This window comes from Phragmites australis, chromosome 14 (genome assembly GCF_958298935.1).
Source record: "Phragmites australis chromosome 14, lpPhrAust1.1, whole genome shotgun sequence".
In the NCBI taxonomy this organism is placed as follows: Eukaryota; Viridiplantae; Streptophyta; class Magnoliopsida; order Poales; family Poaceae; genus Phragmites; species Phragmites australis.
In genome coordinates, this window is record NC_084934.1 from 23,502,196 (window position 1) to 23,527,845 (window position 25,650).

General features: G+C 43.3%; 2 protein-coding genes across 3 annotated transcripts; both read right to left on the reverse strand.

Moving 5' to 3' along the window:
* Nucleotides 1-2,928: 2,928 nt before the first annotated feature.
* Nucleotides 2,929-3,932, reverse strand: LOC133891105 (formin-like protein 20). Its single transcript, XM_062331816.1, has one exon. It carries the CDS (start codon nucleotides 3,915-3,917, stop codon nucleotides 3,342-3,344), a length of 576 nt encoding a protein of 191 aa, XP_062187800.1. The 5' UTR covers nucleotides 3,918-3,932; the 3' UTR covers nucleotides 2,929-3,341.
* Nucleotides 3,933-15,558: 11,626 nt separating this feature from the next.
* Nucleotides 15,559-17,410, reverse strand: LOC133891650 (F-box protein SKIP27-like). Of its 2 annotated transcripts, none has more exons than XM_062332382.1 (4): nucleotides 17,256-17,410; nucleotides 16,418-16,728; nucleotides 16,218-16,292; nucleotides 15,559-16,126 (listed from the first exon to the last, which is right to left on the reverse strand). In XM_062332382.1, the coding sequence occupies exons 2-4, from the start codon at nucleotides 16,646-16,648 to the stop codon at nucleotides 15,917-15,919; spliced, it is 516 nt and encodes a 171-aa protein (XP_062188366.1). In that variant the 5' UTR covers nucleotides 16,649-16,728; nucleotides 17,256-17,410; the 3' UTR covers nucleotides 15,559-15,916. The 2 variants fall into 2 exon arrangements, with proteins under 2 accessions (XP_062188366.1, XP_062188367.1); XM_062332383.1 differs by having other exon boundaries at nucleotides 17,281-17,389.
* Between the last annotated feature and the right edge of the window lie 8,240 nt (nucleotides 17,411-25,650).

The following is a 25,650-nucleotide window of genomic DNA, read 5'->3' on the forward strand; positions in this document are numbered from 1 at the left end:
GCGGTTAAGCGTAACCGCATATCACAAACACTAAGCATGACAGTCCACTGTATATTGCTACATTCAGAACGGTTTGACGTTTGATCAAAGAAAGCTGTTGCTGTAGTCTCTCCTGTGAGTGTTTAAAGTTTTGGTTTCTGTTGTGTGTTTGCAGGAGCTCGACAGGTCGTACGGACCCGGATGGCAGTGCATCGTGGGGACCGACTTCGGCTCGTTCGTGACCTACCACTGCGGCTGCTACGTCTAATTCGGCATCGTCAGCCTTGCCACCCTGCTCTTCAGGGGTGGTGGCGCTGGCACAGCGCCTCAGGCTCAGGATGCCGATGCCGCGGCGGCGCAGCCCACGGCGGCGAAAGCCGTCGAGGCTTGAGAGGCGTAGGGTATAGAGTGTAGATCGTTGTGTTCCGTGTCCTAGAAGCTCGTGTTTGCTCCTTATTGCGGGGTGAAATTAAGTGGCATGATCAAAGGGATGAGAGAGAGTCCGGCAACGAGATATTAGATACTCCGCATGTAATTTCTTCACTTGGTAACAGTCGATTGTCTCCAAGCAGCTAGGTGTGCTTCATCATCTTTTCCTCCGAGTAAAGCACATGGGCCAAATCCTGACCCGGGACACAACTGGAAAATGCTCGCTCAGCCTTGTTTCTGAACTATAGGCCCATGAACAGACTTTCTATCGGCCTCTAAGAGCATCTCTAGCAAAGGAGCTATCACACGTGCCATCGTCATATGTCTCGTCATCTTGGAAAAAACAAGCCTCCAGCAGTCTCTCTAGCAGCCTCGCCAGCAGTATAGATTGCCATCATAGACCCTCGCCAACACTGAAGACTCGCCATCGTAGTCCTTAGTTGATCGACAAATAGCACCTCGCTATCCCAACCTCCAAGTGTGTCCACCTATCTTCCGCGTGGCCACCCACCTTTCCAGCAACTTGAGGCGTTTTGCTACAAAACTCCGTTCCTTCTCTCCACTTTTATAAATTCAAAATATAATTTTATAGAACTTCTAAAATTATAGTGATTTTTTGCTAATAGAATAAATAATAAAGAATTAATTTTAACTGGATTTAACTCAAAATCTCTTACATATATTAAATGAAAATTCTCCAAATTTGATTGTTTTTTAACTTATTTGAATTTTCAGGGAATAAATTTAATTCTCAAAATTCAGGGAAAGTTTATGAACATTCATCTAACTAATGTATTAATTTTTAAAAATTATTGAAAATCCTAAGTTACATGGGAAATTTTAGTGTTTAATGTGTGCTGAGCATATATAGAGAAGAAATATAGTCATTGGAATATAGCCATTGCAAAAAAAAAAAACTAGCCATTACAATATAGAGATTGCAAAAAATTATTCGTTGAAAAAAAAAGTTGTTACCAATAAAATATAGGTAATGGAATATAGAGAGTAGAATTTAGTTAGTTTGTTGAAGTGTGTAGAAATATGAAGAGTGAATCTTTTGGAATGGATATACAAATGGATATATGGAGGGTGCTCACCTCAGTCATATGTGTTAGAGTACATGCAAGCACAAAAGCAAAATACAAGATCAACGACACTAAGACATGATATTTTTTTTAATAAAGTTCAACCATCTACTATATCCTCTGAATATGACTATGTATGCTCCTCCCTAATATTAATTAGCAGTACATTGACACCAAGGTCGCCACCGCGCATGACCTGCGCCTAATATGCGCACCTAGTCGTCGCCGCCCCTTGCCCTACCCTCTATTTCATTCTACAATTATAATGGTGATGCTCAATATTTATAGATTAAAAATACAAAGTTCGACATAAATTCTATCCTAACCACCTAATACAATTAAAATCCAATATGTAAGGTATCTATACACATATTCGACGCTTGTTCTAACAATCTGTGACCTGACTTGAGTACCAGAACACCTAACATCCTACCGGGGGGCAAAGCTAGGGGGCCAAAGCTAGCTCAGTGACAGACAATCTCACTTTCCTTCTCCCTTTCCGCACACATCATTGTCATGTGTTTGTAATCCATTCACTTGTCAAAAAGGCAAATGTGGTGCACGTGCAGAGAACAGAGTCAGATGTAAATAAGATGTCTAGGAATACCTGTCCTTATGAAAATTTAGTCTCGATATCCTGCATACGAGCCAACGGTTCACTGGCAAGATGTACGAACTTGATCTTACAGGTAAGACCTCTAATATAGACCTTGGGAAGGTATCTACTGTAAAAAAATCTGAATTGGCTAGCTGCCGTCTAAATCATGTTTACTGAACTGAAGCAGTATGTTCACGTGGCACGACAGCGAGCGTGCCAGATCTTCTGCAGCCTGTTAGGTGCTACAGCTACAAACTATTTGACATCAGAAGATTCAGAACATGCAATCTGGGCAAGGTGCTAGAAACCACTAGGCTGAAACATTTTTTCCAGTAGCGTATCACGTATCAGGTAATTTGGTAACCGAAAATGTTAATCCAGCAGGCAATCGCACACCTAAAGTTGCTGATGAAAACTGGACAGGCCTGGAGTAGTACACAACATCACATCAGCATCGGCGTTGTTCCTGTGGTCTGAACTCTGAACTGATTCGGATAACCAACTTTAACCAACCCAGCTACCAAACAAGCTAGTACCAATGACGAGATCTTCGCACATGATTTGCCTTTCTTCCTGCGCTGCTCCGGAATCCAGATCCAAGCCGCATCACCAAGGCACTCTTGAGCATTGTGGTGCAGCAGCAGTTGCAACCTTCGCGAGGAAGATTGTCTGCCAATCTTGCAATGCCTCACTGAGACCACAGAATAATCATTCGTAAATCACAATAGCTCATGATGCTCAATTCTTGCTAGGGACATAACAGAAGTAGAAGCATCACAAGCTCAAAGGTGATCACTGTATCTCAAAAGTGGTAAGATCTCAAGATACATATCGTCATCGGCATCTCAAATAACCAAATCAATCCGTTTGAAAGAAAAGAGAATGAAAGCAGCCAAAGCTTCTCGCTCAGTATCTCATCATCCAATATGTACATTGCAGCAAGCCATCTAGAATCCTAGATAAATGGACTCAAGAACTTCCAATCCACACGCCTAATCAACAAAAGTACATGATTTTTTTTAAGAACCGGGCTCCCTTCCTGGGATCTTCTTTGAAGACCAGATGGGAGCGTGCGACACCGGAAGATCGAACCCCGGTGGGCTCAGCCGCTCCCTGCGGCTCTGCCATCCAGCACTATGCTCCTTCGCAATCAGCAAAAGTTTTGTCAAGAAGCCAACCTAAGAACCAAGAATTAATCCCCAAGAAAAAAAAGGAAGGCGATGCGCTTGTCCGGGCATGCAGTCGATCCGTCACCGGCACCTCGAGATGTCGATCTCGATGAGGCTGTCCTCCTCCAGCTCGATCTCGATCATCCCATCCTCCTGGCCGCCGTCGTCGCTGCCGCTGCCGCTGTCCGAGTCGGTGTCGGAGTCGGAGTCGGACGCCCACGCCAGGCCCATCTCCTCCGGCCGCCCCCACTCCGCCTCGAACTCCTCGTGGATCACCTCCAGGGCGCGCCCTTTGGCCGCCCACGACGCGAACTCGGGGGGCTGCTCCGGGAACACGCTCTCGCGCTCCTGCGACGGCGGCGGCGGCGGATGCGCGACCACCGGAGGTTGCTGCTGCTCCGGCGGCGGAGGGGGAGAGGGAGTGGAGGGAGAGGGAGAAGGCGGCGCGGAGCCGAGGCGGAGCAGGGAGAGGAGGAGGAGGAGGGAGGAGAGCGAGGCGGGGGAGAAGATGAACAGGATTAGTGGCCGGGGGAGGTAGAGGAAGGCGAGGAGGGAGGCGGCCGCGGCCGCGGCGACGAGCGGGTGGTGTGGCCTCTTGTCGCGGGCGGCGTGCTCTTGCGGCGGTGGCCGCGGCGGCGGCGGGGAGGGAGTGGTCATTTATGGCGGGAGGAGTGGGGCAGTTAAAGCAACCGCACCCGCCAAGTCGGTTTTTATATAGTAGAGAAGAAGCGGACAAGCAGATGAGATATGCTGCAAAGCTCCAGCTAGCAGAAGAGGCTGGTAACCTCGATGAACACAGGAGGAGATCTTATGCTGCATTGTGAAATGGTCGGTCACACGTGGGTAAATTCTCAGCAGGTCTCGCGTATTATAGTTAAGTTAGCCAATGTGTTAATAGTCATATCACGGTATAGTTACGTCGTAACCCCTTCCCATAAACACTACAGCATCACGATCTCTTGCAAGTACGCGAGGCAGGACACTGGAATAGCAAGTCAGTGTTAAAACTCTGGTAACTTTTTAAGTGCCACCGTGCTTGGGCAAATCGCTGCTTCAGCTATTTCTTCGAGTGATTTTCATGCATTCAAAATTCTTTTGTACAGTTCAGGAATAGTAACCTAGCAGTGCAAATTTATGAGACCCAATATACTCATGAAGAGTTACTCCTATTTATGTATCGTTCCAAGTTTAAAAAATTCGACCAAACACATCGATGTCGCAATTTTTTTGGCTTTTTGGATGTGCCCAAAGCGTTTCCGCCTCCACAGCCAAGAAGACCTGTGCCGGTCAGAACGGCGTGCACCTGTCACCTCCCGGCAGCAGCAGTGCGCTGATGACCGGCCGCGCGGGACCGCAGGAAACGGAGCACCGGCAGCGGGCCGGTGCCTCGGGCTCCGGCTCCATCGGGCAGACGGACCGACGAAGGCTGCATGCCTGCATTGAGCACCAAAAAGAGCAACGGGACGGATCCAAACGGGGACGCAGAGGCGGAGGTGGGCAAAGGCGGCAGCCAGCCAGCGCCGAGGAGGGAAAAGCGCCCTTTGGCAAGGGCACGCTACGGTCCTCCTCATGTTTCCATCACTCGTCTGAATGTTGGCAGAACGCATGCCGGTCAAGCATCGCAAGCATCTCCCTGCCATGCATTGTTGGCCAACTTTTTTGGTTTCGCGCAGGTAGCGGAGAGAGCGCCCAGTATCGCTTGCACTCGAAGGCTTGCCAGCAGTGACGGCCTAGAATCTAGAGGCATGTTCCGTTGCTCGGTTCACTGGCAGCGGACCGGCGGGGTAGGGCATGTACCTAGATTGAAAATTTTATAAGATCGAATCATTTAAAAGATCTTCTTTCTCAATACGATACTTACATCATTCTTCTTTCTCCTACACGAGTCAATCATTAGTAGGGATGAAAACGGAACGAGAAAATTCCGTCCCGTCCTGGTGCCGTATCCCGTTTTTTCCCTATCGTTTTCGTATTTTCGGGTCTTATTCGGAAACGGGATGAAAACGGTATAGCTCTTGCGAAAACGGTACCTTAAACGGTTTGAGATATTTTCGTCCGTTTTGTTATTTTCTCGTTTTTATTCGGGATATTCCCGTTTTCGTCCTGTTTTTCCTTCGCAGGATAAGGCCTGAATACATCAACCCTAGCCCACGAAGACCCATCTGCGGTCTGCCGGCCTGCTATCATTTTCCATCCGGTCGGTCATCCCAGGCTCCCAATCCCAGCCCCCCACGCCCAGCCGCCAGCCGCCAGTCCCCAACTCAGCAACTCCCCCACGCTACTGCGCCCTCCAGCGCCGCCGCCAGCCAGGCCGCGCGCTCCAGGCTCCAACGCCCGTCGCCAGCCAGGCGCCCAGGCCGCGCGCTCCAGACTCCAGCGCCCGCCGCCCTCCAGGCCGCGCCCGCCACCGTCAGCCACCCGCCCGCGCCCGCTGCCACTCCGCCCGACCGCGCTCGGCGGCGTCTACGCCAACAGGCGGCCCGCCGCATGCCAGGAGCTCGGCGGCGTCCGACCGCCAGCCGTCGGCCCGCCCCACCAGTGCTCCGCCTCCGTGGCGTCCGGCTCTGTGGTGACCGCGCTCCAGAAGTCCAGAGCAACTAAGCAAGTGAGCTTTGTGCAATTGTGCTGTACTGAGCTTTGTGCAATTGTGTTGTACTGTTGTGTGCTTTGTCCAGAGCAAGTGAGCTTTGTCCAGCCTAAAGAAGTCCAGAGCATGAGCAAGTGAGCTTTGTGTTGTACTACTGTGTGCTTTGTGCTGCTGTGTGCAGTGTGCTTTGTCCAGAGCAACTAGCAAGTGAGCTTTGTGAAGTGAGCGGCAGCGCGATGCTACCAACTGGAGAAGCCCCTTCTAGCTCGAGGCCACCAGAGAAGTATCTTGGTTTAGGTCGCTTGCTCCATCTTCTGATGAATGGAATATGGCTATAACTATTTTTCAGTGCTTGATGAAATTCTATGATCTTACTGAACTTCTCTCTGGTACTTTATATCCAACTGCAAATATGTTTTATAAAGGTTTCAGTGAGATAAAAGAATTACTTGATAAATGGTGATAATTTAAATAGTTTGCCATTTATAATTGTGCAATAATTGGTTGTTTTCTTTGACTGATGTATGTGTCTTTGTTTGATTTTTTAGATTCCAAGAATTTTCCTTCCATTGTGGATGATCTCGAGGTTCTAGAGACCATTTCTAATAAACTGATGCATGAGGTACTTACCGTACTTATGCTATCCTCTCATGGTACAAGGCTGGAGGTGCATAGAATCTCTTGGTCGTTTTGATGCATGGGTGTTCGAAGCTGATCACACACTCGCTCTCTAGCTATGCTCTTTTTTTGTTGTTCTCTTAACTGTAAATATGCAATACTATAACTCTATAATTTTAGGCCTTCAGCAATTAGCAAGTTATTTTTCTTCATGTACATCCTGTCTAACATGTCCTTTTTTCATGCATTGTAAAATTACAGGAGAAAGAAGAAGAAATAGCAAGTGATCCAGATGTGATGAATGATTATGAGCAGCTGTAGGCCGAGAGTCATTGAAGAATATTTATGTTCGTGTTTTGTTGTCCTATTATTGTTATATGTTGACGTCGTGGTGGACTAGTGGTTCGATGTTATTATGTTAAGACTTTATGTGGTTGTATGGATATTTGTACTATCATTCACTTATGTATCTGTTTGAGACTTATTGTTTACGTGGTTAAATATATACATATCGTCGTTATGTTGTATCACATGTTATCTCATTAAGTATGAATGATGTATTTATTGTAGTCATGTTAAACTTATACATGTTGATATATCTTGATGGTTTTGTGGGTTTTTGTTTTCGTTGTGTTTTTCGAATCCCGACCGATACCGTCATTTTTCCTATCGGATTAGTTCATTTTCGACCATCCGATTATGTCCCGACCGTTTCTGTTTCCGTCTATCCCGTTTTCGTTTTCGTCCGACTGAAAAAATGTGAAAACGAAAATGATTAGAGGGTTTTCCTAACTGTTCCTGTCCGTTTTCATCCCTAATCATTAGATCAGAAAAATGACAGTATAAATGTCATAAAGAAGTATCTCTATAAATGTCATAAAGAATTTCCTTCCATGTAAGGCCTACGGCTGAACTGTATTTGTACCAGACTAGTCCTTGTTTTCTTCAACCTGAGCTTAGCTTCTTGATTTTTGTATGGAGTGGGGGATGCTTTGAGGGGTTTTAGGTTCCGAAGATCGGCGAAGGTTTCTGGCGTATAGATCACGTGACCTGAATCCCCCTTGTACTATAGTACTACTCTGTTGAGTGTTGATTTTACACGACTGGGAGACTGGAGGCGCTCAAAGTTCTAGTGTGCTACCATGCATGTAATAGTCCACGTCTGAGCAAATTGATGTTTCAGTTTCATGTAGTAGGCAACAGGTAGCTCTCTTCAAGGTTTTGCTTACCGACTGTTACGAGCTCTGACGATAATCGAAAATTTACGGTTATCGAGTAACCGAACAAAAATTTAAAATATTAGGACAAAATTTATTTAAAAAATTAAAATTTAGGGAAAAATTGTGATTTTACCCGCTCGGTAACCGGTCGAATTGGATCGGTTACCGAGCGGTTTTTACGATTTATTGAGCGGTTTTCTCAAATTTTTCGCATTGTTGGTACCGGTTTTCTTGATTTATCGTGTGGTTTTCTCGATTTTCAGTGACGTTCAACAAAAAACCAAAAAATTATCTCAATCTTGCAAAATCAATAACTAATTCATCTGAGCTTCAAATCAAGTGAAACAAATTTTGTTGATTTTTTTAACATGATCTACATGATAAAAGTATTTATACTCATAAAAAGTTCAAAATTTTCTGTGAGAAAATGTATTTTTTAAATCAAGTTAAATCCATAGTTTACTCTTTGCTAATCAAAAACCATGAAACTAATTTTGTTAGTCTTCTTACATGATCCTATGTCTTTTAAAAATACATGAACTTATTAATTAGTTATTGTAACATGCAGGATTGTGTAAATATATTGCGACTAGATTAATTCATAACTGGTCTATCACACCTTAAAAATTAGTGAAACCACTTTTATTAGTTTATTTATATTATGATTTACGTAGAAAAAATAATAGTAGATATGAAAAAGTTAATTACAATGTTTTTTCTTAACATATTCACTTTATGCTTGTGAACTTTGTAAAAATCATAGAGAAATTAATAAAACTCTAAATAAAATGAAATCAATTTTAAAGATCCTCTTAAGATACGTTCTTAGAAAAAATGTGTTTGCATGTTAAACTTTTCTTTAACATAAGTTAATAACTGAGCCGCACACTTCAACTTTTTTTCATTTTTTTCAAACTTCCTCCTTATAGAATATATGATGCAAGCGACATTATTTTTGAAAAAAAATTCACAAAAGATCTTAGAATTGTGTATAGTTTTTTTAAAGATTTGTTTTGAATTTTTTTATTTTTTCGAATTTTTTGAATTCAAATTCGGTTACCGTTCGGTTTCTAAAACTGAGCTGGACCAAGATGACCAGTTATCACGATTTTTTCTCGGTAACCATCGGTTTTTGAACCCTGGATCTCATCACAGTGTCTGGAATCCAGACATTGTATCCTGTGCAATACATGCAAATGTTGTTTGCCAGATCACTCATAAGTCATGATCAGCCGACATTTCTAGCGATTTGACCTCAGTTTGGATTTGGACTCACTCAACTATATATACTAAGCTCCGGGCCATCCGCACGTGAGAGCTGTAGATCAATTCACATGTCTATACGAGTGCTGCTGAATTTGTACTTGGCAGCGACCAAATGGAACTGTCCCCGTGAGAGAAACGTGACCCGTAAAAAAAATCTCCAGTTTGCCACTGCAATGACTAACGCACGGCATCGACACGATGGCCTTTCCAAGGCTATGGTATGATGATCCTCAAAGTGCAATCGCACGCAACTATTTTTGCATCGCAGGACGGAGGAATCTAGCATTTTTATTAAAAAAAAGGGACATGTAACTGAATTCTATAGATGCTCGTTATTTAGTTTATTTTTTAAGTTAACTAGATAGAAGTGAATCTTTAGTTTAATTAAATGAGTTTTATATTGACCTAATGACTAAAAATCCAAAACTTATATCCTACTGAAGGCTGAAGATATGAAAAATGTTGTAGAACGTCTTGCTCCTGCACCTAAAGATTGCGATGTGTCTCTTGTCCATGATGATGCCCGGGCATCTTCCGACCCGCACGTGAACTGATGGCGAGGTTTCGGTGCGGCCGGTCAAAAAGGTGCGAGCGAAGCACAGCGAGCTGAAGAGTACTGCGAGGGCGAAGTCCACTTTAATTCAGTATTAGGTTCGCTGTCGTATGCTGAATTGCTGATTAGTCCTAGCTGCACTGTAACTGAAGCTAAATGCTACGGCAAGAACAGAGCGAGCGGAAGTATAACTCGTTTATCGGACTGTTCGATGAAGTTTAAGTGTCGCAGCAAGAACATTGGAATATTGTAACTCGGGCATGTGCAGCAAGTTGGTTTCGCCATATAGCAAAGAAGTACAAGTTCAGCAGGATATGGACTGGAAGCAGGAAGAGAAACAGAAAAGGAGCACAAAAGGAAAATGGATCTGATGCTTGAACAACAGGTGAGTGCTAACACCGTGCAGCAACATGTGGAGTTTTTTTTCCCTGCACACCTAAATACACCGTCAGTAGCAGAGCTGGACAGCAGCGTACACGACAACATCGTGGGGGAAATCACAAATCAGAGCCTAGAGAAAAAAGGAGATAGTCTGTCGGCAGCGTCAGTGACAAAAAACAGATCATCGGCGAAGGGAAGTGAGATCGAGGTTCGGGACCGTGCAGGCGTTGGACCAGGGCGTTATGAACTTGTTTGATCAACCGACGAGGCTCTGCCGAGCTGTTCGCTTACTTTCTGGCGCGCCAGCGCCCAGCAGCGTGGCCCGGTCCGGCCGGCGGGACATCAATAATTCGGCGGCTCGGGGCGCTGCAGCCGGCAGGGTGATCGACCCCGCGGCCCGAAACCACATGCCGCCCGCCACACCACACGCCGGCACCGCACTATCACACCAATTTTCGTGCCGAACCCAACCGAGCCGCGGCGCTGAAGCAAGCGCCGTTCGTCCGTGCCGTGGCACGGCACCGCGGCGACCGGATCTTCGGTGGAATTTTTTTTATATTATTTTCTTTAATATGTGTAAGAATACATGTTCATTTGGAAAATTTGTAAAAATATGCTACTATCTCTTATTCATCGGGCGATATCAAATTCTCGTTCGATGGACAGACGACATCTTGTGAATCCTGTATGTTAGGTAATAAAAAATTGGTAAACATGCGGAGGCTATAAGGTCTCGTCTGTTCAGTGAGTAAAATCTTTATTTCACCTGTTAAACGGGTGAGATCTTGTGCCAGTAGTTCCACCAAAATATATCGTCCACTAATCGGACGAGTACATTTGCGTGCACTGTTTACCCAGCCATGTCTGATGTGTTTCCATATTTTTTATTTAAATCTTGATTTTATCTAGAGTACATAAGTGGTCTAAAAATTCTAAATATTTTTATAGACAAACTAGAGCTCACTAGCAATATATTTTAATTAGTTTGATAAAAAATTCTAAGCCAATATTCAATTAAAATTCTCCAAAGTGACCTAGTTTTATAACTTATAGACATTTTTAATGCCTTGAATAAATTTTCAAAAATCAATGAAAATTAATAATATTCTTATCATATGATGTACTAATTTATAAAAATATTTCTAACCCTTGGTTATTTTGTGAAAAAATGAGTTACTTTGTAATGCTTCATTTATTTGCATTTTTGTCATTTCAAATGATATTCTCTTTTTAATTCAATTTGAATTCAAACAAATTCAAGATGCACAATTAATTTAAAAAATAGTGCATCTTGAATTTATTTGAATTCAAATTGAATTTAGTGCATCTTGAATCTATTTAAATTTAAATTGAATTAACAAGAGAATATCAAATCCACTTGTCGCTTCGCTCGTCAGACGCCATAGCGGCCTGCCGACGTAAAGCGCGTGGGACTCCATAGTGGTGCCTCTCGCTGTGGGGCGGCTGGCCTGGCCTGGCCTGCTGCTGTGGCACGGTTGTTGCCGTGGTGTGGTAGTGGTACCAGTAGTAAAACCGCCGGACTTGCGGCCCGCTTGCTCAAATGATTGCACGAGCAATGTTGATCTCGTTTCCGGGTTCGCGGAATCATCGGTGTGGACTGTGGAGAGCGCAGTGGCACAACGGCGGACCTGCATTTGCTCTTGTAAAGGCACCTGGATTTCATTGTTTTCTTCACCACACAGCTGGGTTGGAGATGTAAACTAGTGTCTACTACCTAAATGATGCGATCAAATGGCCCTTTCTCCTTGAAGCTTAGGAATGTGGTAATTACAGTTGTACTTTTAGTCCCTAATAAAACAAGTATATATTCCAGTTAACTATATGCTTGAGTTGCCTTGGGGGAATGGTACCGTATTGACCATCTTTGAGTTTGGCCGGCATCAGCTAACTCCATAGACGGGGAATGATTCATGACGCTACCATTTTCATTGAGCTGTTTTGGTCGTAGCTATGGATTCGAAGAATAGCCGAGGAGCGAGGAGCTCGAAGGCTAAACTTCCGAGAGGTCAAAAATCACCAGAGGAGTCAACCAAACTCGAAGGTTCAGCCAACGCAAAGCAAGGAGCCATAAGGAACTAAGCATTCATCGGAGCCAACGCAATGAAGGATGAGGGTGAGTCGGAGGTTCAACTATCCAAGGTCCGAGAGAAACTGCCACATGGGACAAAGGGCCAAAGCACCAAAGGTCCCACCAATCAAATATAGCTATAGGGGTATAAATGTAAAATCTTATATTTATACGGTATGTACGAGAATGACTATAATAACTCATGGATATTCTGTAATAACATGAGGATATTATGAGAATATCCTAACAGATAGAGTATTACCGTAATGTAGACCGGGTAATTAGGGTGTGACTATAAATACCTTAGCACCCTCATGCAATGGGACAATAAATTTCAGTTTCACTATACACTTATTCACTGTATTGTAATCCCAATTCCACAATCACAGCATGTTGTTTACAGCAGAAGATGTCTGTTTACTAGCGACAGCAGATTGCATAAAATGCATATGTTGAGCCGGTAAATTAATCTTGAACTAGCCTCTGCAGTTTGAACACGATAATTTGGCCCATGCCGTAGTGCCCGGGCGGCTGGGCCAAGCCGGAGCTCAGTTTAGTTGTAGTGCACCAGAATTTTATATATATATACATATATGTATATATATATATATATATATATATATATAATATGTCCGTTTGAAAAATAATGAGGTATACCTACCATCGCCCATTTAACGGATGAGAATATGATCTTATCCGTCGAACGAGCGAGACTTTTTGAGTCCCAGCTGCTAGTGAATTTAATAACCGGAGAGAGTAAGTTTCTTGTCTGTTAACGGGCGAGAACTTGATCTTACTTGTTGAATGGACAATAACTTTATCTCACCCATACAACGGATAACATATTTGTATCATCCACCTCCTGGGTGATATATTCGATTTAATTTAATTACAAAATATATGTATAGTTTTTATAATATAGATTTTGTATTCGGTAAATGATAAAATATTGCACATTCATTCGACGAAAAATAGTAGCTATGCATACAGTTGTCCAAACAGTTCATTCTATCCTTAATTTTATGTTGATATCATTTTATCGATATTTCTTTATTTAGTTGGTGTAAAAGTGTGTGATTTTTTTTTTAATGAAGTGACTTTATGAGAATACAAAATCTAATTTGTCAAATAATAGTAGTTATGAAGCACAAATATCATATAACCTGACATAAAGTTTACATACGCTGATAAATTACATAAAATATAAGGTTTTTTTATCGCTGTGTGAATGGATCCTAACCAAAAAGAGATGACAACAAATGTTGACATGTACGGTACGCCTAAAAACTAATCTAATAGCGTGCCGCTACTAAACCTAACATGACTTAGAGAATAAAAATAGATCGGAGTACAATAAATGTTCTCTACTGAATGTATCTAGGATATTTGATCTTTGTCAAGGCATCGAGCCATCCGTATTAGCGCAACAGGCCCTCTCCCTCTTTCTTTCCCTCTCTGCTTCGCGTGTTTTAGCCGCAACGCGTTCCTCCGCTGTCTTCCTCATGCGTTTCTCCTCCTGATACTTCAGTCGTAGTTTCTTCTGATGTTGTAAGTACTTCCGACATTCGTAAGCTTCCCTCCTCCACCGTATCTCCTTATCAACCCACCACTTCTGATGCTCATTTTGCTCCATATCCAGCCATTTCAGGAAGTCACAGCGAAGCGTGATCGCTCATTGAGTCACAACATCCTTTATAGCCTGACTGGTAGGATACCTAGCACCTTGGGTCGCCTCATTCTACGTATACTTCCAGACTACTTGATTCTCCTCATTCACCACAAGGTTGTTAAAGTTTAGATTATTTCAGTCCACAGAAACTGGAGCATCGTCCTCATCATCCGAGATGTCATACTCAAGAGTTTTATTAGTTTGAAGATCATCCTGCTCCATCTGTTTAATTAGAGAAAGGATTCGTTCCCTCATTTATCTCACCGGTCGGTTCAATCGGATAATCCGATGAATATGCATCATCTAGATTGACATTTGCATCATACTCTTCCTCAACATCCTCCTCCTCCGCGTACCCTCCACCCTGCATCTCCCAAACTGCCTCTTTATTCTTCCATTGCACAAGCAACATAGGAGGCCAATCTCTGTGCACAACATCGTGCAGTTACCTCTTCCACACTTTATCTTCCCAGAGCGGAACACCTCCCAGTACACATCTTCTCTGAAATAGTTGCCTACAATACTAATGGTCATCTCTTAAACCTCAGGGTCTATTTTGAAATCGTGCATCAACCAGGTATACAAGTGTTCGACACTTTTGTGCATTGGTCTGGATATATTCTTGTCCATTGATTTAAATAAGGACAATACTATCAATTTCAAACCATATAAAATTTCACTATCCCCGTAAAAAATCATAAACTGCCACATATCCGACATATCTATCAACCATGGATAATAACTATGACATTATTACGACTGAACAGAAAGAATCATGACATTATTACGACAGAACAGAAAGAATCATGTTAAACTATATCTACAATGCAAAATTTATTACAAGCATAACCCAACATGTAATCTATACTGTAACAACATATTCTCGATTCGCTACAATGCAAAATAGTTGCCCACAATAAATTTAACTCTTTTTTACAGCAGGGCTTCGCCACACAAATCTCCCTCCCCTACATCTCCTCTTCTCTTCTCTCGGCTGAATGGAAACGAAATGCGATGCTGACGTCGCTAGAGCCGGCCACGCCGACCTAAATACTAAAAAGATCTCATCCGCTGAACGAGTGAGTCCTTTTAGGTAGACTCGCGTAGCATTACAACCACAAAGGTCTCACCCGTTCAACGGGCGAGATCCAGTTATTTCTCGCTGAACGTGCGAGACCTTAGTCTCTCCAGTTATTAAATTTGCTAGCAATCAAAACCCACAAAGTCTTACCCGTTTAATGGGCGAGACATTTTTCTCGCCCGTTAAAAGGTATACTTATTATTTTTCAAACGAATCTATAATATTGAAATATTTAAAAAAAAATTAAAAATTTTAGTGCACATCTCGTGGACGCGCATCCTCTAACATTGCTTCTACAAAGTCAGAGGATGAACAGTACCATAACATTGATTTTTTAACCGTTAGATCTGGAATGGATGCACCAGATTAACTACTACAGTGACTCTATAAACAGTAAAATTGATACAATAGAATAATGTCATGATACTATTCACCCAAACTCATTTTACTGAACATTCTGATGACTTTGTGAAGCAATATTAGAGGATGCGTGTCCACCTCTCGTTGATAAGGACAAGGGTCTCTTTCACAAACTTAAGTAACAATAGAAACTACCTTTTAACCTTATCTACTTGTCAGCTGCGAAGAAACATTCCCTTAAAAAAGCTGCGAAGAAACAGGAGCTGAAATCACCAACCAGCCACAACACCAAAACAAAATCAGAACGTACTGCGACGCGTCCAGTGCCCTGGAAACTGAATCTGGCAGCACACCACGGAACCTGCAACTGCAGAACCGATGCCGCAATCAATTCTTCAGCAAGGAACATTCCTGACGCAGGCGAAGGACTAGTGTACACGCCATCATTTTACACCATCACTCAGGGACACTTGATTTATTCTGCATCGACATAAAATAGTTTACCTTCCCGTGTATAGTATACAGATATCATACACCGCAGCATACCTTCTCTTGCCGAGTTGGAACACTCGACTCGACGCTCATAACTTACAGAATTCATACATAAAGATAAAAAAAAACATCGCGTGTGCTCTTCAATCGGAGCATTGAAGAACACGACCATATAAGCTACTACTAACACATGAGTATACCACTATCGCACTACGACACCACCTAAAAGTTTCTCTACAACGTGGGCTAGGAAAAAGGACTAAACCTTGTAACCTGACGCTAAATACATGGGCAAATTCACGCGAAAACTCAAGACCTGTGCTGTCATATTTACATCCTTTTAAACCTCCAGCAGGCTTTCGAACGACGTCGACAAGTTGACGGCGATGGTCGCCAGGTTCTTGCCCCCAAGGCGCGACCTTGAAACCCTGTGTTGCTTGGGCGCCCCGGGGCCATCATCATCATCTTCCTCAGCGCATTCGTCGTCTCTGAAGACGGCCTTCGGGGACGGAGTCGTAAACGCGAAATGCAGCTCCCTAGCAACAATTGTCTGCAAAGACGGAATCGAATCAGCGATGCGAGACTAAGTAGGAAACAGTCGCCATCTTGGGTTACGAGGAGCGAGGGATCCAAGTGCTTACTGCTTCGCTGACTGGTTTCGACACAAGGAAGAGCTGCCTCAGATCACCGTGGTTAACCTTGCACAAGACTTTGATCTGCAAGATTATGATTAAATCAGGATAAGCACGACATACAAGAGAGTTCAGTGCCGCACGATTATGGAAAAAATTCCAGCCCTGCAAATTGAGCCTAAAATAACACATCGGTGAGGAATAATTACCAGGACGTCTTGAGGCAGTGACTCGAGAAGGCTGACGGCGTCGTCCATGTGGAGCCGGGTGCTGCGCTGCTTGCGCAGAGTGTGCACCGGCGAGTGCGGGCTTTTGGAGCCCGGAGTCAGCGAGACGGCAACCCTCTTCCTCCCTAGGATTCTGGTGCTGCTCCTGCAGTTTGAGAAGCTCAAGCTCGTGGCAAGAGAGCCCTTCTTCGCCTCACCCTGTCCAATTGCCATTTCCACCCTTTTCCTTGTTAAACTCTCTTGCCCGTGATGGTAATCACTAATCCAATCGGAGATCTTGTAAGGAAGATTGCCTGCATATTGTTGGAAAGATCATCAAGCTGAAAAGCATAAAAACCCCAGATTGGAAATCCTCAGACAGAGCAGCCATTCGTCAAAGGAAAGCACAAGAACCATAGATTGGAAAATAAGCCCCCAAAAGGAACAGGCTTTTGCTGCAGCAAAATCAACTGATTTGCTGAAAATGTAAACCGGAAATCCTACAGGCCAACCATCGAGCCGAAATCCCCAAGTCCACCAAAAATAAATCGAAGGAAACCCAATTGAGAACCATCAACGCCGCAGCATTCCGCACAAAAGGTTACCAGCAAACTAGCCACCGAAACTAAACAAAACAACTTCGAAACGAGCAATCCAGATTCCAGAACAAAGTCACAAATCGTTGAACTCTAATCCAATCCCCCCAAAAAAAGAACAATCAGACCGCTCTCCCAAAACAGAACAACCCTGACCCAAAACCCTACCTGCAAGTCGAACCAGGAAACCAAAAACCAAGACAAGATTTCGTGATTGGTAGCAAGCGTAAGCAAGCAAAGTTTACCTGAAATCGCAAGATCAAACCGGACCCTGTGCGTGAAACCTTGGAAGGTTTTCCCTGCCGCTAAGCAGCCTAACCCGCGAATGAATGATCGAGGACCTAGCCTGCGAGGTGGTAAATATGGCAAACTGACCTACCCCTTACCTGGTTTTATAGCAGCCCCCCCGAAGGAAACCTGCCCATCCGCGCGGGGCCTTTCTAGAAAACTAGGGAACCGCCGAATCCAAGGCTGGGTCGTGCGGATGCAAATTGTAAGCAGCCGGCTAGTACGAAAGACTGAAATGTAGGGCAAGTGGTTCCGGTCCCACATGTCGGTGTTGGTGGGTCGGATGACCAGGGTGAGCGCGGTGTGGGATCGACGGCGATATTTTTTTTTTGGAAACCGCGGCGGCTTGGCGCTCGACCGCGCGGGGGTGCGGAGCGCGTAGATCGGACGGCGGGGGGCAGCGGCCTTACCCCCTACGCGTGGCGGATCGCGCACGTGGTGCTATCCCGTGGCCCCGGGACTAGCCGTTGGAGGGCTGGGACGTGGCGAGTGGGGTTGGTGATGTGGCGGCTGAGATGAGATCGCCACGCCATGTTTTTTTCCCCCGGGACTAGTAAGTCGGTGGAGGTCGGTCCACCGCCGCCCACCCACTATTTTCTCGGCGCGTGTATTTCGAGTGTTTTTGTTCTCTGGTTATTTAAATTCGAATCCGAAGCCGAATCCGATGGTTACGGGACAGCTAGCATTGAGTTGTGAGACCCCGCGTTAATTTCGAAAATTTAACTCGTGAGGCGGTAACAGCGGGCAAAGGTTAGCACAGGTGGAGTTGGATTGGGATACAAGTATTTCTCTCCAGCAGCAGCACCAGCACTAGCTAGTGGTGGAAATTGATGAATGTGATAGTACCCACGGATCTTTTAGTTTAATCAATAAATTTTTTAAATCAAGTAAATTTTTAGAATTAATGTAATTAATTAAAGTAAAGAAATTGATAAACACCTTTAAATTTACTCATTTGCACCACAGCACCAGCTTAGCAAACTAGCTAGTTTGTTCGTTTGCCTGAATAGTAAGTCTAACATGTTTCCTTAAGGAGAGACTTTGATGAAGTAACTAGGTAAGTGGGTTAGCCATCTCCAACTATTTTTTTTTCATTTTATTTTCTTTTTAATTCTTCTTCTCGTTTCTATTTATTTTATTTTTCCTCTTCTCTGGCCGTTTTTATTCAAAGGGATTCACGAAGAGAAATAAAAGAGAATCATAAAGTAAAGAGAAATGATCTTAGAAACACTTTCGTGAAAAAAATTATTAAAACGCTGAAGTAAACAAAAATCGTAAAAAAAATCGTTAAAGATTGTCTTCTGAAGTGTTGGGTTCGAGTGATGTCACGCCGATGGCTGATTCTAGCACTGAACCTAACACACTTGTTCTGTTCAATGATAAAATGAGTCGTTCCATCACTGGTTCATCCTTGACAAGCTCATAGCTAATTTAATCATGAGAAATAATATCATCCTTACGAAATTCATGAGATGAACTCCATGATGGGTCAACCCATCCTAGATGGGTTGATATGTCGTACCAGATACTTATATTTTGTAAGTATATTTTTCATCGTTATAACGGGTAAGTATATTTTTTATCCATCTTTATAGTGTTTCCAGAAAGTATAATGGGTAAGTATATTTTTCATCGATCACTAGTTGGCAAATGAGTACTTTCCGGAAGCAAGCGTGCAAGTGTTTGCGTATTCCATGTTAGTTTTGAGACGTCGTCGCATTTGACCATGTCTGCGTTAGCAACAGGAGTCAAAGGCAAAAGCATGAGCGGAGTCAAAGGGAAACTAACCGGGTAGTGGGGTCTGTGCCCGAAAAAGCTGATCCGAGCACTCGCGACGTGACGGCCCATACGAGAGCGCGTGATGGCGTATGGGGGTCGTGTGTAATTTTTTCATTAAAAATTTGAGCTAATTTTTTTCTCAAAAGTTTTTAAGTTAAACTTTTCTAAAAAATCTTAAAAGTTTGAGTTAAACTTTTTTCTCAAAAATTTTGATATAATATTTTCTTTTAAAGTTTATGAAAATAAAAAGTCGTGGAGAGAAAAAAATCAAAAAAAAAAATTTAAGGGGCTATCCGGAACGAGACGTGAGTTCTCAACTGGCGCGTAGCGAGGCCCGTCTGTGCCGGCCGCCCCTCCACCTTTGCGGGGCTGTTCGGCTCGACCAGTTTTGTTTGGGTTTGCGCGCGGCGCGGCTACTGGGTCGGCCCCGCACGTCTTGCAGTTTCCCGCTCCTGGGCCGCGTTCCCGTTGCGATCCGCCCAAGAAGCATGCATGCAACGGGTCGTGGGAAGGGGGGGGGGGGGGGCGTGCGCGCGGTCGTCGCGAGCAGCCAGCCACCCGCGTGCGCCGCCGGCGCTGCCGCGCCACGCCTCTGCGGATGCATCGGGTATTCGGGGACGCGTCGGGGCTCCACCGTCTCGTTTTATGCGCGGGGCCACGGCCTGGATCTCACCGGACTGATGCAGCGCAGAGGTGCACAACCTTGGTTGGGCGTGCGACGTGTGCGAGCCCAGCCCCGGCCGCATCCAGGTTTCGCAGTTCACGTAGGCCGGCCCTGGCCGACGTGCCAAGTCGACGTCAGCCGGTCAGCGTAGGCCCAGATTGGCGGATGAAGCTGTTCAACTCCGACCGCTGGCTTTCAAACCATATAAAGTTCTGAACATTCATCTGAAAAAAAATCTAAAGCTCTGAACTTCCTTAGTTTCGTATCCTAGCATGTCGACCAAGGACCTTTCTACTTTCCCATTTGTTTTTTAGCTCGAACACGATTAGCAAGACTCGTGCGGCTAAAACCGAAGAAATCTCGTCATTCTTTTACTTTTAAGACGAAGCTATGCAAGTGCTAGTATATTTAACTCCAATATTAAGCGTGCTATGGGCTGCATCACAACCTATTTAGTATAATAAAATAATTAAATAGCTCATTATAACCAACACAAATAGTGCCACCAATTAAAAACCATGTCCTGATAACAAAACCACTCCAGTTTTAAATATTTTTTAGCCTGTTATAACTAATACTTCCTCTGATTGCAAATGTAGGTCGTTTTAGCCTCCTCAACTATTCTCTAAATATAAATTATTCTCGAACTTTTATGTGTTTTTTCTCTTTTGTTCCCGTCTTACCCTTGTTTAATAAATACTACTACTCTTACAAATGAATGAGTTATCTTTTCCAATACAGAATAAATAAAAAGCAACAAGATCATTTAATCTACTTTCTTAATCCTTGTGTATAAGTCTAAAACGACTTATATTTGCAATCGAATGGAGTATTTGATAACCACATACCAACTAAAATTTAAAAATATCTCTTTTAACCATGCCAAGATGGCGTGGCAAGACAATATTGCCACACCACATATTGCATAAGGCTCCGGCGTGATTGAGTAGTTTTCGAAATTTAGTTGGTAGAAGATTATTTTCTAAAATATTAGTTAATCGGTTAAAAATAAAAAGCAATCCTTAATTTGGTGGACTAATGTGGACGGAACAGAGAAAGAAAGAGCAAAGTGTGGACATCAAGTTTACTCACCCCCAATAGACATCGAATTGACACGCTGAGTTTGAACTCTCACCATATTTTCTACCTAATTGCTATCTTTTGGCTGCAAATTAAATGATAAGAAAATGGAAGCATAATCTCCTACTGCATCTAAAATAGTGTGATTTTCACATAGCAATCCTAAGGTTTCGCTAAAGGGGCATTAAAGAAGACTATATTTCAATGTCTAACGTTTTGAAATTATTGCAATAGCGCTAAGCATGGGCTAGTAAGCGTGTATGTGGAACCTATGTTACAGAAAAGATTTGCCTTTTTTTTCCTGGTATATCGAAGGCACGCATGGGCAATCTTGATAAATCATAATGTTAGTACAATCAAATATATGTGTTTCTTAATATGAATAAAATTCATTCATAGGTAAGTAATTCATGGTTCACTTCATGAGGTATAACAATGATATTCTCAACAACATTCTTTTTAATGGGCAATTAAAATAAGAGATTTGATGCTGAAATTTTGTACCGTGAAAGAGAGGGCAAAATTACGGCACTGTGTCGGGTGCTCATCAATATTTCCTGTGGAACAAATGCACTATATGTAGAGATATTTCCTCTTGTCAATTCTAAGGAGTTGCTCTTGGTTATCTTGTCGATCATCCGGCCTTGGGATCCAGATATTCCTAAGTTCAGATTACATGAGACCAGTGAGATCTGCCTAACAGCACAAGTTCATCAGAGAAAATGGGCAATCGAGAAAGAGTAGAGAGCAGGCTCTAGCTGTAACGATGTCGCTGGGGGACAAGCAACTTTTGGTGGGTAGCGGTGGATTTAGCATTTTCCACTTAAGTGTATATACATGTCGTGCTCTTATCTGTATGCATAGCCACGTGTGTCCCGCTTCGCTTATGCCCACGTCGCCGCCGTGCCCCCCCTAGCTTGAGCCCGTGCTACCGTGGTCGCTTCCCTCTAGGCTTGAGCCCACACCCACGCAACACCCTGTCTCACTCGAGCCCACGCCGCCACTGCTCTCTATCTCAAGAATGCGGTCGTCACGCAGTCATACACACGGTCTCAGTCTCTTAGGAATCATCGACATGCGCACATGGTCGTCACTTGTGCCTCGAGGGCATATGGGCCACTATGCGTCGCGTGGGAAATGAGTCATGAGCTATAGCCACGTCAACGTTGATCAGGTCGTGATGATATGAGCTTGAACCATTGTGAACCGCAGTCACCAGACACACCTACAGAACATGACATTAGTTAAGTGTCCATATAACAAAAATATAAATATTAGACACGATAACATCAAATATAAACTTATGGTATGGAGATATGGATGTGTAATAGGAGCATCATTGAATAAATACGTCGGAAGTAATACCGTAGTTTGATTTTAGATGGAATCTAAAAAAGAAGTAAGAGATTATCGACTAATTTTTCTCCTAATTTTTTCAATTATTTTCATTAGTAAAATGAGCCTATATCTGTACTCGGTAACGAGACGAGGAGTCTAGAGTACGAGAGTGAATAATAAAAATAGATAAATTATTTGAGTTATAGTAATTTTTTATTAAATATAAGGAGAATAAAGGGAAGAGGTGATGTAAAAATTAACCTAGGTTTTATATAATTGATATATAAAAAAATTGTACAACATTTTATTGTACATATGTACATCTTTATCCCTTCTTAGGCCCGCTCGCCGATGTTGGTGGGTAAAAGGGTAACACATGTGTTGTGTGTGGGCTTAGTCTATGAACAGTGGGTCCTAGCTATCAGAGAGTGTGCGAGAAGACTTATAAGCCAAGTCATGTACTGAGCAAGGCATTGACAGAATGAACTGAAAAGTTTTCCCTTTATGTTCTTCTTCCTCCCAAGGATTCTTTGGTGATTTCTTCTCACGGCGTGGTGATCCTCATTGACAGCCACAGGAGTTGTATCCGGTAAGAGCTCGTGAACTTCCTTATGTCTCAATTTGTCGAATATCTAACTATGAGATATATACATATAAAGAATATACTATATATGAATAAAGTATATTGTGTATATACTTAACAACTCTGGATATTACAGAACCGAATATGTGGTACCTATTACTCTCTGAGATCTAGTTGGCACATATTAGGAATGTCTCAGTTGGTTACCCAACTCGAGAATAACTAGCATCCCAGCCGGATTTATCTAATCTTTTTTATGAATAAAATGAATGACGACTATGGTGAGATAGAAGACGGTACAAGACCCCTATATAAGGTTGGGACTTAGACCCCTGAAGGGAGACTCTTTTTTTCTTTCCAAAACAAGCATAACTCATCTGTAACTCGATGCAAGCACTAGGACACAGGAGATACTCGGCGACTTTCTCATTAGTCTAGTTTAGATTCCATCTAATCATTGTAAATGTGAAACGTAGAGTGATAATATTATGTGAATCTCTACACTCATTGAATGTGCCTATACTCATCAGTTCAAATTTTGAAAGGTTTTTTTAAGTCTACTCATAATCGGGTGTCGACTAATTGAGCTTTTAATCCTTTCTTGAGCTTCAAGTGCGGTTAACAGCAGGGCGCTCAACCATTTTATGTTTCCACTTGATACTCATAATATGATTAGTTCTTACTCGATTGTCTTGACTACAAGCCTGAACCACCTTACTAGACCAGGCTTAGACTTGGCGGTACTCGAGTGGGAAATTACAGAAACCCTTTATCCCGAGCAGAGTTAGGGGGTACTATCAAATATCTTACTATGAAGTATATATATATAAAGAGTATACCATATACAAATAAGATATACTGTGTGCATACTTAACAACGCTGAATATTACGGAATCGAATCTGCGGTACGTGATACTCTCGGAGATCTAGTAGGCGCATACTAAGAAAGTCTCGATTGGCTACCCAACTCGAGAACAACTAGCATCCCAACTGGATTTACCTGATTTTTCTTAGTGGATAAGATGAAATACTCCCTATTGATTATGGCGATATAGGAGGTGGTACAAGACACCTATATAAGACGGTGACCTAGACCCCCGAAGGAAGACTCTTTTTTTTCCTGGAGAAGCACAACTCATTTGCAACTAGACACAATCACTAAGACCACAAGAGATACTTGACGACTTCCTCATTAGTCTAGTTTAGATCCCATCTACTCCTTGTAATAGATCTAGACATATTGCTGGTACTCAAGTGAATACAGATACATCATTGACCACACAAGACTTAGGGTATTACTTCAATTGGAATTCTGAACCTGTATACATTACGTCTGCCTTGTCTCCTGTTCGATTCTTGAATCACGAAGATAACCCTATTATTCTTAGGAATATATTGTCAGAGAAAATCTAGATACAATCCTCACTGTCAGCAGCCATAGGCTACTATGGTGGTAGAGAACGAGGAGGTCGTAGGAGTGAAAGTGAGTGAGGTTGTCAGAGGGGGCGGACCAGAGCATGTTATTGTCCGTCTTTGCGTAGTGAAGCACACTGGTGAAGGTGTGAAGCCGCCCAAGACAGCACCCGCAGGCTTAGCTTGCATGCACCTGTACCTGCAGTTGCAAAAGAAGAAGTTCTCGGATAAGCACCGCATAACAGCATGCCTAGACGTAGCTACAATCACTAAGGATATTGGGATAGGTTCCCCAGTTACATCCACTGAGTGGCGACGACGTGAGGGAAGCAACCAGTGGCGTGAGCCAAAGTGGTCATGGAGGAGGGCAGCGTCATGGGCCAGGGGCTGTTGAAGAGGGTGGTGACATGGGCAAGAGCTGCGAATTGTTGGAATTGATTTCGGTCTTATCCCTAACGTGACCAAGAAAGAGAGGGAGTCTATTTCCCTCCAGCGCTCTGATCGGGAGCCCCAACCAACAAATGGCTGCGGTCCCACCTTGTGCTGCGATATATAAACCAAAGGGGGGAGTCATGTGCGGCGTGTGATCACAATTCTCACGTTAGGCTAAATCTTCCCGCCACATACCCTAATCTATCCGATCCTAAGAGCGCGCAGTGAACAAGGTGAAGACTGCCGCCGTCGTCACCATTGACAGCATCCATATCTACACCGACGCTCTTCGTCCTCACCGTCAAGCACTAATGGCGTCACCGAACGCAGGTACATGTCCATACGCTTCTGCTTAAGATGGTGTTTGATATTAGGGTTAATGATCTCCTTAATTAAGGCTTAATCAAGTACCACAATGGTACCAGAGCCACCCTTAGCCCTAATCAGACCCAATTATACTTAATTAAGGCTTTATTATGTTTGGTTGACACCCATTAGTGGTCAATTAGACTTAATTTTGATCGGTTTAAGCATATTGATGATCAATTATGTGTTTAAGTTCAAATTAGAATCGGATTAGATGCAATTATGCCTAATTATGTTTCGGTTCATGATTAATATTGATGAAGAACATCTTTATGCTTCGAAGCAGTCCCTTTTATGTTCAATTAGGCTCAGATTATACACTCATTCATGTTTTTAAAGTTGAATTCTTTCGGTTTGATCATGTTTATGTGCATGTATGGGTATGCTTGTGTGGTTTGGGGTCCGTATGGGGGCAAATCGACCTGTTTTGTCCTCGGGTAGCACTTAGAAGGAGGGGATATTGGGGACTCCAAAGAACCCTAACTCAAAACCCTAAGAACTCCCCAATTTCCCCCAACTCCGAAACCCTAAATCCCTAAGTCAAAACCCTCAAGCTAATTGAGGTGGATTTTACTTACCTTTTTTAGGGTGGTTTTCGTCGCCGGTGTTGTCACCGGAGTTGGTTCGCCCTTGCCTCTGGCAAATTCCTCTCCCCGGTGTCAGGTGCGTGCGGATCTTCCTAAGCCACTGGTGTCTC